The sequence below is a fragment of the Triplophysa rosa genome, linkage group LG14, assembly GCF_024868665.1.
Source record: "Triplophysa rosa linkage group LG14, Trosa_1v2, whole genome shotgun sequence".
Lineage (NCBI taxonomy): Eukaryota > Metazoa > Chordata > Actinopteri > Cypriniformes > Nemacheilidae > Triplophysa > Triplophysa rosa.
Window position 1 is genome coordinate 365,366 of NC_079903.1, and position 15,354 is coordinate 380,719.

General features: G+C 42.4%; 1 protein-coding gene and 1 long non-coding RNA gene across 2 annotated transcripts; one reads left to right on the forward strand and one right to left on the reverse strand.

Annotated features, from left to right (window-relative positions):
* Positions 1–2,110: 2,110 nt before the first annotated feature.
* LOC130565030 (uncharacterized membrane protein C3orf80) lies at positions 2,111–3,469 on the forward strand. Its single transcript, XM_057351557.1, has one exon. It carries the CDS (start codon positions 2,522–2,524, stop codon positions 3,023–3,025), a length of 504 nt encoding a protein of 167 aa, XP_057207540.1. The 5' UTR covers positions 2,111–2,521; the 3' UTR covers positions 3,026–3,469.
* Positions 3,470–7,678: 4,209 nt separating this feature from the next.
* LOC130565033 (uncharacterized) lies at positions 7,679–11,788 on the reverse strand. Its single transcript, XR_008964325.1, has 3 exons — positions 9,856–11,788; positions 8,802–8,829; positions 7,679–8,333 (listed from the first exon to the last, which is right to left on the reverse strand). It is a non-coding gene; the product is annotated as an uncharacterized LOC130565033 (long non-coding RNA).
* Between the last annotated feature and the right edge of the window lie 3,566 nt (positions 11,789–15,354).

Consider the following 15,354-nt stretch of genomic DNA (forward strand, 5'->3'; position numbering starts at 1 on the left):
TAGAATCTAGACATCATCTGAAGCATTGAGGTCAAATTCATATACAGAAACAGTCAAGCTCCTTTGTAACTGATCTGAAACATTCAGTCGTCAAATTATGAATAAATCATGAAAGTAATCCATACCGTCCATCAATTAAGACAAAGACCTGATGGATCCTTCATTTATTATGAATGCATTTCAGATCAGATCCATGAAGAAATGTCATGAGTTATAACATAAATCAATTTATCTCTCCTCACCTCTACTTTTAATGTAACTGTATTGAAGATGAAGACTTTGTCCAGATATCTTCATGTCAAATAATTTATGACACCTGTCACATATGAGCATCCTCCTCTCCAGACAACCAGAATAATCACTGGAAGATGTTCCTCAGTCAGGAGATGAAGTGTAATCTTTGGTTAAGCTTTGCATCTGTGTCCAAGAAATGAACATTTGTTTATCTTTCATACAGGCACTTCCATAAAAAGACTGCGTGCGTGTATATAGTGTATGATGAAGAGAGCAAACGTGTATTTCTATGCTGTACTAATGACAGTGTGTCTCAGATTTCAGTAAATGAGAGAGACACACGATCCCTCGTGAATTCAATTGTGTTCCAGTGTATTTCACAGCGTAATGCTCCGGTAATCACATCTGACCAATTGGACATTAGCTCTGTTTATGAGAAGTGAATATTGATTGAAACCTCACACGACAGTCCTATTCTCCACATTTTCTATTCCATTTTACAATCATCTTTATTTCTCCCAAATGTAAGGGTTGGCTCGATACCAAAATTTTGGCTTCAGTACGGTACCAGAACCTAATACCGGTAATATCAGTACCACATTGGTGCCTAGGTGATCAATAACCAGCCCCAAAATAAATGATTTGAAAAGATAGTAAGAAGACTGCATGAAACTGCTGTAACTGCTTTAATGCATATTTTATATATTATTTTTATATTTTATATAGCACCATTTTAGTTTTACACTTTTACACTCTATTACTGAAAAATGCTTTGCTAATATAGACTTATCATCATAATCCCACAAATATGAACAATTAAATTTTGAACAACAATTAAATGTTCCAAGTAGGTCTATTTAACATTAGCATTCAAGATGAAAACTGAATGATCAATAAATAAAACACTGCACAGTCTTCACTGTATAATATATATATGATGCAATGACTCTAAATAAAGCTACAAAAGTTTCATTTTCTCTTTAATATGTGACACAGATGTATTAGGTTACTGTCACTTTAAGGCAAACTCTTTTTTGATGCGGATATACATTTAAAACACAACAGACTGTGCTTATGTGACCCTTTTGTGTTTTTGACGTAACAGCGTGTGTATTTGACAGTATAAGAACATATACAAGACGCGAAAGAGAACTTCATGATGATTAGTAGGCTAACTGAGATGTCTGGAACAGAGATAACGTTATATGTGCTATGTATGCAGTTGAATGTGGATGTACAGACGCACCGCAGCATGTAGAATATACGTAACACTGTAAAACAATCTAAAGATCTCTCAGCAAAAGTAGAAAGAGCCGAATTTGTAATAAATCACTCACAGTGTCTCAGTTTAAATGGTCGCAAAAGTGCTTGTAGAGCGATTCATCTCGTTCTTCTATGTTGCCGGTTCTGCGTCATACTGCCGCATAGCGGTGAACTTTGGAACAGCAGTGTTTCAAGTACCGAAACTTTTGGTATTGAATCGTTTGAAATCTAACATGTACCGGTACATTTCTAGAACCGGTTTACCGCGCAAAACTAAATACATCTACATATTCACATAGCAGTATAGAAAGGCTTTGAGCTAAACGCCTTGAAGCTTTTTTGAGATGCGTGTAGGAATCAGTGCTCAGGTCTACAGGAATTTTTTCTCTTTTTTTTATTCACATCATTTGTAGTGTCCTACCTGTCTACAGCACACAGCAAAGAAGTTGGTGCCAAAGTGGAATACGTAAGAGTTTGACAAATCCTGTAAGCAAACACCACAAATAATCCTGTTTAACATGATCTCTGCAACAAACATTTGAATGTAAACTAAAATGCTTCAATGGATGGACAGGGAACACCTTATAGACTCTAGCCTGACATTAGAGAGCACGGGGAGGGGTGTCGAGTTTTGCTTGGTTCTGACTCTAATGGGTCCATTCAAAGCCAGAGAAAAACAGTGCCATGCATTTTTAATCGGGCGGTTTCTGAGGTCGCCTTCTCGATTCTAAGGATGTAAATGATGATGTGCAATCTGTGGGCGATAGAAAGAAAAAGTCATTACCTCACGACAGGAAGACTGTGATTTTATTACATTGATCTGTAATTCAGTCATTTCCAATAAGTGATGCAAGACACAGCACCAAAACTCACTAACCGCTCTGTGCAGCCTGCGGGGGCTCGCTCGGGATAATCGCCGAAAAATGAGTAGAAACCAAACATCTAAATCAACAGATCATTCTCTGGGCTGGACTTGAACGGACAGCACCGAATAGCCCCTCCGCTGGTCATCTAAAGCTGAAACATGAGTCTGAGGACGTGCCTGGGTGTTATGTCTGGGCTGGTGAGTTTCTCCTGTGAAGCTGTGCAGAGCTGTGGAGAGTTGCGATGCGTTGATGGTCAGCGATGCTGCACGTCCAAGGAGAACGTCACAGCCTTCCAGTGCTGCAAACTCCCTCCGCACACTTTCCTGGAAAACCTGCACTGGATGGTCCGCAAGCTTTCGGGTCTCTTGATTCTGCTGCTGCTCTTCGTGGTGGGTTACTTCATTCAGCGGGTGGCGTGTCCGCGTCCCCGCCGCCAAACACCCGAGGAGCCGTCGCTTCTGCACGGACACGCGTCCCAGGACTCCCTGACGGGAGACTTTAGCTCACCGGTACTGCTGCTCCCCACATACGAGGAGGTGAAATATCTGCCAACATATGAGGAGATCATGACGGAGGTGATTGAAAACTCAATAACAGGAGCGTCTGAGGAGGACGGTCGAGCGATCTCCAACACATCTAGAAGAGCCCGCAACTCTCTTTAACACACACACGCGCGCGCTCAGATTTTCGTGTTGGAATAGTTCACGATGAGCACTTTCTTACATGAAGACTTTAGTCCGACTGTTTCATAAGCCCTTCTGGACAGTTCTGACCTGGAATTCAATCTCCAATCGTCTTGTTGTGAGTCAATTCTGTGCGCAAATATTATTCTAAACAGTGAATTTTTCTCTTTGAAATCTTTCATTATAATCTCTTTCTCCTCGTCTAAAAATAACCTTTCATCGGCTGACATTTCTTAACTCCTCCCCTGCTGCCAGCGGTCGATACAGACTTATTTTCACCATCCAAAGAGAAACCAGAGGAGCAAGCTTTTTGTCAAAAATGTCTCGGGTATTGATGTGAAAGGTTCATTTTGTTAACATGAAAATGTTAATTCTGCATCATATGAAGTGTTTGTTTATTCTGTAAATAAGCGACAATGTTTCTGAGCCTAAAATAAAATGTAAAGGAGATTGTAGAAACGTTCCAACTAAAACAGCTCATCTCGCTGCTGCCTGTTCACTGGAACTCATTGTATTTAACAAAGTCTGACGATGATTGAAAGCAAAAGGAGTTATATGTTTGCTTTGATTTAATAAAAACCAGATTTTACATGCAAAATCTACTTCTTAATTTCCCCATTTTGTGAAAAAACGTTTTTTTTATTAAATCAAAGCAAACATACAAGAACCCAAGAACATGGCCACAAACAAACTAATAACAACGAGATCTCGTGCGAAAAATGAGACAACGATACATGACGATTGAACATAAACTCAAAACAATGAACAGGTCAAAAGTTTATATTGCGAGACTGTTTTGTACGAAATAAAATAACTATGTTAAACTAATTACAGCTGAGAAGTGAAAAAGTAAACAAATATAAATATATTAAAATGAAAACTAAAAAATAATGAAATCGAAAGACATGTCGATGTTATGGCTGTCTGTAAATTGTTTGAAAATGAAGAAGCTGACCTACGTTTACTGGCTAGCAATTGAAATGTAGACTAATGTTTAAAGCGGAGCTATCAAGCTATGTCATGCATTCTGACTTCTTTACACTGTTAAACGCACTGGCTTCTCATGCTTAACATGGTCAACTTGTTAAAAACGAGTTGGACGTATGACGTAGTATTTCTGTATTTGATACACTCCACCAGCACTCCAACTTGTTTCGGAAAGTTTTTTCTAATTCTGGATCCCTGTGTCGTCACAGGGATCCTATTCCTTCTATTGTCCATTCTCCCGGAAAAGCACAGCAAGGCAAAGGCGAAAGAGCCCGCCCATGAGCCAACCGACGAGCGAGACCCGCTTACCATCAAGATTGGGCTGCGCTGCAGCTCGTTCCTCTTGCGATAGTGAAGTTTAGGTGTAGCTGTTTGTTCACGGCATTTCAGTGATGGATGTTATATAAACGGTGCATTAAACGCTGGATTTAGAGATCTTTTGAAACTGATAGATGGCGCGGTCCCAGTGCTAAAAGATGCCGGACACGAACTGTACGCGGTAAGTGAAACTAAGTCATAAATCTGTGTTTTCTTGGCAGTCGGCGTGTACGTGCACAATGTACAAAACACGAAGGGATTAATGTGATGATTAGGGCTGCAGCTACAGATTCTTTTACTAATCGAGTATTCTACTGATTATTCCCACGATTAATCGGGTATTCGGATAATAAGTACTTTTTCTTTATTAAAGCAATACTAAATATACAAGATAAAATAAGACAGGTCTCTTAAAATGAGTAAAACAACTAATTTGTTTCCTTTTTAGAACAATTAAAGTTTTTATTGCTGAAATTGCAAACATTAATATCTGTGAAAACTAAACCCATTTAGTACATTCCACTGCCATATTAAATTCAAAAATGCAATATAATTCAAATATATAAATAACAAACATGTATAAAAATAGAAAGAATAATTTCAAAGGTAAACAACTAACTTCAGCTTCTGCATGATGCATTTAGTTTATATAAATTAGTTTTAGTTTCTTTTTTTACTATTAAATAGTAATATATAGCCTATGACTTTTATTTTGGCAGGTTGTCGGAAGACGCTTATTTTTTAGTATGTCTGTTTCTTCACTCAAACAATAACATGTTTGTGAAATAAACTCTCAGAGCAACTCTGGAGATGAAGTTCATGTCCTCATTCAACGCAGGCGCTGACAAATTCATGAGCATCACGTGTGTAGCACGTTAAACTGTGCAGTTCATTCACTCAGACATGCAGAACAGACAGATGACATATGTAAATAACAGGATTCGGCATCCACTAGTGCGCATCTAGTTTGATGGACTCAATGCAGCCGGAAAACAAGTTTCACTTGTTTCACAAACTAGACTAAAACTAAGTGAAATAGCAGTTCACCATTTCAATAAGTTATCACTTATTTATCAGCATGAGTCACACGTGTGAGCGTGTGAACAGACTAAAATGCGTGTGTCTCACGGTGAATGCGTGAGACTTGAGAGCCGGTAACATGAACAGAGTTTAGCGGGCTGTGCGTCAGTAATAACGGTCCGTGGGGAAACGCAGCGCTCCTTGTGTACTGTAGTTAAATGGATTAAACGAGGCTTCGAGGCAACACAAATTGCCTCGATGATTTTTTGTATTCGAATTACTCGAGGAATCGTTTCAGCCCCAGTGATGATGTGTTGTGTGCTCGTGCTGTAGTTCCATCCCACTCTCCCGACTAGTCCCACCTATAGCCAGAGGTGGGTAGTAACGCGCTACATTTACTTCGTTACATTTACTTGAGTAACATTTTGGAAAATATGTACTTTTTAAGTAAAATTAAAAGTGTGTACTTTTACTCTTACTTGAGTAAATTTCTAATAGAAAATCTGTACTTTTACTTCGTTACATAACTTACATTGCGTGACGTTCCTTCGTTCCTTCATTTTAAAATATGCTTTTTAAAACGCGTTGTTTACTTCAAGGTTGTCGTCTCTTTTTACGGGCATTCCCGAGTGATCGATTCTTTTGAGTCGATTCTTTTGAAAGCATTAATTGAACAATGGGCAAAACCACTTGAATAGGCTAATGAATCAGTTCAAATGATTTGTTCAGTTCGCAGCACGATCTGAATCATCTGAAGCAGGATTACTCACTCCTCGTAGCGCGAAACTTAAGAACACGCAGAACACGAAGAGCGTTGGATGAAGTGGATATTAATCTATATCTATACAATCAAAACTGCAAATGTGTCATATTGTTTGCCAGCAATGATAAATGCCCGCCATATGCGCGCACCCGCGCGACCTGTTCGTCAGACACCGCAACATGCGCGTTACCTGTCAGACACCGCAACATGCGCGTTACCTGTCAGACACCGCAACATGCGCGTTACCTGTCAGACACAGAGACGTGGGCTTGCAGAAATATACATTTGAAGAACAGAAGGAAGAAAACTTGTTGATGGGCGTGTGGTTCACTGTTTACTGTTTGTTTACAAGTAAGAGCGTTTCACAACACACACACGTGACACAACACGAGAAAACACGAGCTTTGTTCAAAAATGTGTATTTCATTTAAGAGAGCACTGCAGATGTTCTAGATCATCTTAGGAAATGCTCTGAGTTTAGTTCATGCTTTAGTTTGACATGGTCTTTTATTCTAAATAAGTTGCGTAAACTACATTGACATCAGGACTAGATGAAATTTACAGAAATGCTTGTCTCTTCTGTGTTTGCCATTCTTTAGTCTCTCTAGTATATTGCAAAGATATCTGCTTATGATAATTAAAAATATTGATCAAAATGTCATATTAAAATATTGGCGTTAATATTAATTTTATGTAGTAGCCTATATAATCAGATACAAAGTAACTAAGTAACTAGCTACTTGAGTAGTTTTTTCATTGCATACTTTTTTACTTTTACTCAAGTAAATTTTAAAATAGTGACTTTTACTTTTACTTGAGTAACAATTTCTCTAGTTACTTGTACTTTTACTTGAGTAAAGATTTTGGCTACTCTACCCACCTCTCTCTATAGCGGCTCGTGTTTTTCCGGAAATAATCGTACAGCTGTATCTGTCTTTTGTAAATTTGATCAAACTAAATAGTCTTCGAAGATACGACGTATGCAATACTACTGTATAGGCACTCAAGATTAATATGAAACTGAGTGTGTTGCCCGATCTTTAATCCAAGCCGCGCAGTTCTATGTCAAAATAAATGTCCTTCTGCAGACTTCCGTACGTATTTCACATTGCATCCTTGGAAGGAGACCCGAAATGCACAACGAGAGGTTTATTCTCAAACAAGACCTTATTTTGTTAGGTTATTTTGTGGTAAAATAATGTTTTTTTTTAAAGTGGAGTAATACATAAGGGAACAAAGAATGACATAGCAATAAACATTACAAAAACTGCACAAACCTAACCATTTTTTTTTTAACTTTCCCATGGTATAACCCCTAAAACACGAAAAATTCAGAAAAACAACGTCGGACTAGCAAATCACGTGGTCTCACGAATTCAGCCTCTTCGCTTTTGAGACGCTCCTGGTATTGAGGACTGAACAACATCTGGCTGGTTAGCTTTAGTGAGACATGTATGAATCCAACGTGTAGATGACTCAAAGCCGTGAATATGCAGAAAGTCATAAATATTAGAACAACGTTTCAAATCTTGAGTAACAATTTCTCTAGTTACTTGTACTTTTACTTGAGTAAAGATTTTGGCTACTCTACCCACCTCTGCCTATAGCGGCTCGTGTTTTTCCGGAAATAATCGTACAGCTGTATCTGTCTTTTGTAAATTTGATCAAACTAAATACTCTTCGAAGATACGACGTATGCAATACTACTGTATAGGCACTCAAGATTAATATGAAACTGAGTGTGTTGCCCGATCTTTAATCCAAGCCGCACAGTTCTATGTCAAAATAAATGTCCTTCTGCAGACTTCCGTACGTATTTCACATTGCATCCTTGGAATGAGACCCGAAATGCACAACGAGAGGTTTATTCTCAAACAAGACCTTATTTTGTTAGCTTATTTTGTGGTAAAATAATGTTGTTGTTTTTTTAAGTGGAGTAAAACATAAGGGAACAAAGAATGACATAGCAATAAGCATTACAAAAACTGCACAAACCTAACCATTTTTTTTTTACTTTCAGATGGTATAACCCCTAAAACACGAAAAATTCAGAAAAACAACGTCGGACTAGCAAATCACGTGGTCTCACGAATTCAGCCACTTCGCTTTTGAGACGCTCCTGGTATTGAGGACGGAACAACATCTGGCTGGTTAGCTTTAGTGAGACATGTATGAATCCAACGTGTAGATGACTCAAAGCTGTGAATATGCAGAAAGTCATAAATATTAGAACAACGTTTCAAAACCATATATAAAACATAAGTGTAAAGCCTGACAACTTCCTATCGACTAAAACGCATATGTTAAAACGATAAAAATGTTTACCATAGAAAAACAATTTAAGATGTGTAAATATGTTTTTTGGATATGTAAGTCAAAAAGTCTTGAGCAAAATTGTTGTTAGCACGAGATAGATGTTGCATCCACGTTGTATATCGTAGTTTGGTATTAGGATTTAATCATTTGCTCGTAAGGTAAATCTGTTCATTAAGAAAAATAGGGTATCATAGTAATTATATTCACACGTCAGGTTATTAGAGAAGTGTGAACTAAATTATGACTTCCGAAGCACTGGTTTATAGCAAACATGCAATTTAAGAAGTGTATCTTTATGTCTGTCATTTGCTGACATGTGAGATTTGGAATGGGTAATGCATGTGGGTTTACCTTCATATGCCGATGCACGTCTACATCACTGAAAGACAAGGTGAAGGCAAATTAAAATGCAATGTGTGTTTGAAAGTTCTTATAGAGCAGTCAAGAAAAGATGAAAACACAAGCATTTGGCTGAATATGATAAATAAACTAAGTACATTTTTTTTTAAAAAGAGCATCAAATCAGGGGCATAGATACATGGTGGCCATGGGTGGCCACGACTACCCCTGAATGATGGATGGCCACCTATCTGGCCACCTCTGTTGTGCGAAGCAGTTTTAAGATGTGTGTCGGAGTTTACGGAGTGTTGCGCAGATCATTTAGCGAATGCACTGAAAGTAACGCGAGAACATTACTCTCGCGTTAATATGATGTCATACGCTGACGCACTGACGCAAACAGTCTGAGCGCTATAGCTGAACAGCTGCTAACCGCTTCGTGACAGTGCACTGTCTGTGTACCATGGAAGTTCATCGCGAGCAAAAGGATCAGGTCAGTAAAATCAGTCTTGTTTAACTGGATTCCATTCATTAATTACATTTTCGCAAAAGTTTAAGTTGGGGTACTGCAATGTTTATTTTCTATACAAAATGCTAACTTACTGCAAATGATAGCTAGCAAATTATTTTAAAATAATGTTGGCACATGAAAGCATTGCGAATAAATTTTTACTTTACGTTCTTTTTGTATGTTTTGACCAGCAAACTATGTGTAATGAAGAATTGGTGTAAAGTACAGTAGAAGTTTAAGAATTTATGTCTGTTTTGGTCACCCTAATAAAATCACTGGGACTTACCTGGCCACCTAAAAAAAAAAAAGTTCTGGCTACGCCCCTGCATCCAATCCTTTAAATCAGGAACACTTGAAACCAGAGCATCTCTATCTTGAGAGCACTATACAGCATGTTTTGCTCATTAGAAGTCAATTCACAGCGCTTCAGATGATGCATTGTCTGCACAAGTTGACCATTTTTCTTGCATGCTTTAGCCACTTTTTAAGTTTATTTTAAGGATATATTTACACATGTCGAAAGTTTCCTAAATTTAACTACATTTTACCACTTACCTGTAGTACACAATCCAGCACGCAACCTGTCCAATCTGTGTATGACAAAAAAATATATAAAGCCGTGTATGAAAAAATATATAAAGCTATTTACATATACAAAAAATCAAGCTACTTCATATCCTTGCAGAGAAGACCTCTATTGCTCAGTTGCTTTGTGTAAGAAAATATAGCCTAGTATATTCAATAGACACTCAAAAACAAAACATAAGAAAATGGTGAGGATAAAATGAAGAAAAGGTGATTCAACGTATACTTTGTGCATGTAAAGTTTGGATCTAAAGCAAACTGTTTAACAACAACAATTAAAACCTTGTTTAAACTAAAAGTAAACCGAAACACTTACTGTAGGATGGAATGTCTACTTCTTGAGTTTCCTTGCTACACAATCAGATGTCCAACACAAAATAATAAAGAGGTTTGATGCTGAAAAGAACTCAGAGTCTGCTCTATATGTCAGTAAATCTTAGAATCGTGTCTAGGTGTTAAGGGGTTGCCACAGTTTAACACTAACCACTAAAACAGATGTGCAAAGACAACTCGTAATAACAGGATGTGCGAGATTTGACTATTCTAAATGTTTTAAAGAATATCAGTTTAGAATCATATAAACAGTTATGTTAAAAGGCATACCTTTGATAGAATCACTTTCATTTTTAATCTAAAAAAATTATTTTGAAAACCTTATGCAGACTTATTTTTATGATACAACCTGGAGGCATGATATAAAACACATTCATGAAATTAACATGTCGTACATTCAATTTAAGGTTTCTTGCTGTTCAATCAAAATCTGCTTTGTGTTTTAAGGAATCACCCAACTGCCTGCTGTGATGCTATGAACACTAGCAATAAAGATGTTTTTTTTTCTTCACCCTTGGTTGGTGGACGCACTGGCATCTTCTCAGACAGAAGGAAAACAGTCAGGATAGGGGCAACATCATGGACACCATTTAAAGACACCGCTCCATGCAGTTAGGAAAACATGTGCTTTAATTATACAGTGTTGTAGACACAGTTTGAAGAATGGATACTCAAATTTTTTTTTTTTTCATTTTTCAGAAACATGAACGCTGGAAGGTAACCGCTCTTGGTGAACACTCGTGCACGCATACAAACATTTATTGGGTCAAGCCATTTTCATGGAGGCCCCTGTACAATCAGACACGTGTGAGAATGGTTTAAGTTTTAAACAAAACAGATACTGATGAATAAAGCGGATATGTTTAGAATGTTAGTAGCAAAAGCTGTTTTCTGATTAGTTAGAGATATAGCGAGATTATAGTTTGTCCCATAGAATGCTTCGGGTACACACAGGTCAATTGGTCACGCATTGCCCGAGGGCGAAAGCCTCAGCTGGCGATCCTATACAACGCATCCCTGTGTCGAGATAATACGCTTGCTCGTGAAGCTACACAAATAACCGGTCGTAATCCGGCCAAATTCTCACGCTAGGGATGTAAAACAAATCATACCCGATTACAAGGTCCGACGCTGTCGCCCTGCCAGATGAAAACTTGCCGCTAAACGTTTTACAAACGAAGCCAGCCGGTGACGTCGCAAACATTGTAAACCTAGTACTGCTGTTAGCTGAGTGGCGTGAGTGATAGTGAGAATCAGCTGTGAGCACACCGGTCTCGCATATCTCATGGAGCAGATCGGGAGCATAAGAGGACGAGCGACAGGACTGCTGACGAGAGAGGACCGGGCCCGGACATGTGATAAGTTTTATTTATTTTTGTGTGGTCTTTTACTTCCGTATTATTGTTTGTTTATTTTTGATTAAAGTTGGTTTGAATGTTCACCGGTTCCCGCCTCCTTCCTTTTATACGAACATTATTACAGTCGGTATCAAGGCAAGTTTTTCCATTCCAGAATATATTGCATACTTTCTGATCCAATACGATTCGGTTCACATTTGACAGAGGGAATAGGACTTTATTTTCAAGAATACTCTGTTTGCACAGCTCCAGGGTAGTAAACCTACATGTCATGGTGAGAGTTTACTTAAAGGACTCATTGTATGAGCACCTTCAACAAGTTGGAATGATTTATTAGGGTCTTCATGAAATGTCTGGAACATATTTTGCTTAAAAACACTCAATGGCTGTGCAAACAAAACCCTTTTTGCCTCATCAAAAACAGCTATGCTCAAAGCAACCGGTTTTGGTGCATGTCTCTTTAAATGATAATGCGTTACAGCGCACCCCACCCCCTTTCTGTCCGGCGTGTCTGTCAACACAACACACGTGTAGTACTGCCATGGCAATGGTTTAGCTGAATTATGTTTCCTGAACTCCTCTGTCTTTAGTTTCGTTTTAAACGTCTCAAATCATTCACCCGGAGACTACGTTGTGCTTGCATGCTTGCCTAAAATCCACAGAATGCACACCAGCAGATCTCAGCAGAATTACGTGGATTTTAACGCTTGTCGTTGACAAGTTATAATGTTACACACACAACGTGAGAGCATAACGTCTTGGTTACGGATGTAACCTCGGTTCCCTGATGGAGGGAACGAGACGTTGTGTCAAACCAACAGAATGGGGTTTGTCTTGAGAACCTATCATCTTCTGAGTATTTAGAAAAGGCCAATGAGAATTGGCGAATGAAATTTGCATGCCGGGCTCCTCCCCGGATGTCCGGGTATAAGAGGGAAGCCGGCGTGCTCATTCATTCACCTTTGGTCTGAGGAGCCTAAAGCATCCTCCCCCGACCGCTGGGGTGGGCGGCCAGTGTTGTGGCATGAGGGACACAACGTCTCGTTCCCTCCATCAGGGAACCGAGGTTACATCCGTAACCAAGACGTTCCCTTTCTGTCGGTCTCTCGACGTTGTGTCGAACCGACAGAATGGGGTTCCTATGGAAAACGCCACAGCACTGAGCCGCGTCACAATCTCTGCGGAGCGACGTTGACTGGCCTGGGCGAGTCAGACGAACACGCTAGCGCGAAATTATGACCTTCCAGTGGAGAGGAAGGGGGACCCAGAGCTTTCCACAAAAAGTTGGGAAGCCCCCTATCGCCGGCCGTCACGGGCGGAGGCCTAATTCTCTAAATGGCGAGAAGCCGCCCGGCACCGTACGGGCCACTGGGTAAGCATTATTCCCCCCTGGGGGAAAAACGCTGCAGAGGCCACTACCTACCGTAGGGAGGAATTAGTGGAGACACCACATGGTCTCACCATCAGGGGAGAACTCATGGGAGGAATGTGCTGACTGCAGGAGTTAACCGCAAGGTGGGAGTCCACCTGGGGAGGTCATGGGTTGCCAAGGTGGGAACCAATCATGAGGATACATCAGACGGAACAGCCCATGGAGGGGGGGTTACCACGTTTGGAGCACTAGGTCCGGTTAGAGCTATGTGGGAGATAACTCAACTGTTCCCCGGCCTAAGGGGGCAGGGCTGCTCTGCCCAGCCTGACCCCTGGCAGGGTGCTTAGTGATGGATGGAATGCCTGTTCTTTACCTGAGGGGAAAGAAGTGAGGTGGGATCGCCACTGCTCCCCCCGGAGGGTGAAGGGCTTCCGCAGGCGTACGCCCTACCGGCTGCCGGTCCCACACCTTGCCAGGATGCGGGCTGACACCGGTTCCGCGCGTAGGTATTAGAACCTCACGGAGTTGTTGGGCATAGCCCAACCCGCAGCTCTGAAGATGTCTGCCAGAGAGGCGCCCTGAGCCAGTGCCCATGAGGAGTGTTCCTCACTCCCAACGGGCAGGGGCTTATTGAGACTGGTATGCCCTAACGAGGGCATCCACGATCCAGTGAACCAGCCTCTGTTTGGAGACAGCTCTCCCTTCTGCTGACCTCCGAAACAGACAAAGAGCTGCTCAGAGCTTCTGGGCTCTGCGTGCGGTCCAAGTAGAGGCGCTGTGCGCGTACTGGACACAACACGAATAGGTTGGGTCTTCCTCCCCGGTGGGGAGCCCCTGCAGGTTCACCACCTGGTCTCTCGGGAGAGTGGTGGGAACCTTGGGCACGTAGCCGGGGCGGGGTCTCAAGATAACGTGAGAATCCCGGCCCCGAGTTCTAGGCAATCTGTAGACACGGATGGTGCTTGTAGATCCCCTACCCTCTTGGAGGTGAGCGCCATGCGGAAAGCTGTCTTTATCAAGACTGAGAAAGAGCGGCAACCCCGAGAGGCTCAAAGGGGGCGGGGCCTCTTGAGGCCCGCCACCTAGGTCGCAAGAGGGTACGGAGCGCGGGTAAGGTGGTCACCCTCTCGCACCCCTTAGGAACCTAATGACGAGGTCATGCTGTCCCAGAGGCTACCCAGCACTTGGGTCATGATGAGCGGCCATAGCGGCTACATACATTCCCAGTGTGGAGGGGGAGAGGTTACTCCCCAGTCTCTCTTGAGGACGGGACAGCTCGTACTCGACCGAGCAACTCCGCGGGTCTTCTCGCCGAGAAGAGCACCAGGACGAGAAGAGGCACCACCTATGGGCGTATAGCCGCCCAGTGGCCGGAGCCCTAGCCTGAGTGACGTCCCAACCAGACCGGGGGTGGGTCACTCAGGATCTCCTCGTCCCGTCCAGACATGGAGCCAGGTTTTGCCTGGGATGCCGTAACGTGCCCCTTCCCCTGGGGAAGCAGTTCGCCAGGGGGAGTTGTTGTTAGAGCCTTAGCTCCGAGAACCAAGTCCTGGTTAGGCCAAAGGGGGCGTAACAAATACCACTTGATGCTCCTCTTCCCTGGCCTTGCACAGGACCTGTGCAATGCGGCTCACTGGGGGGAAGCGTACTTCCGCTTGTCCCGCGGCCAGCTGTGCGCAAGGGCATCCGTGCCAAGGGTTGCCTCGGACAGGGAGTACCAAAGCGGACAATGGGTGGAGTCCGGGGAGGCAACAGGATCACCTGTGCCTGACCGAACCTCTCCCAAATGAGCCGGCTGCGCGGGGATGGAGTCGCCACTCTCCGCGAGGCGTCGACTGACGAGAGAGCGCATCAGCTGTCTGGTTCAGGACGCCTGGGATGTGTGTGGCTCGCAGGGGACTGAACACCTGCTGACTCCAGAGGAGGAGGCGTCGGGCGAGTCATGTTAGCTGCCGTGAGCGAATCCAATGATATACGCCACAGCAGCTGTGCTGTCCGACCGGACCAGCACGTGCTTGCCCTGCACGGGAGGTAGTAGCCTCCTCAATGCAAGTAGCACAACCAACAACTCTAGGCAGTTGAAATGCCAATGCAGGCGGGGGCCCGTCTACCGCCCCGACACTGCTTGCCCGTTGCACACGGCATCCCAACCCCAAGGAGGTCATGGAGACCAGGGGGTTAGGGTGTGTCGGCAGAAAAGTGTGTGACCATACGCCTGCTGCCGGTGTGCCACGCTCTCAAAGGAACTTGACTCTGTAGCCAGTGTTGGAGCGGTCATATGTGCATCGACCCGAGGGGGACCACCCCGCCGAGGATGCCGTGTATCACAGGAGCCTCTGAAATTGTTTCAGGGGGACCGCTGACTGTCTGAAAGCTTCAGGCAGTTCAACACTGATCGTGCGCGCT

Bases quoted from the DNA above. Each gene is read 5' to 3' on its own strand.
- LOC130565030 (XM_057351557.1), top strand. From the start codon at position 2,522: ATGAGTCTGAGGACGTGCCTGGGTGTTATGTCTGGGCTGGTGAGTTTC.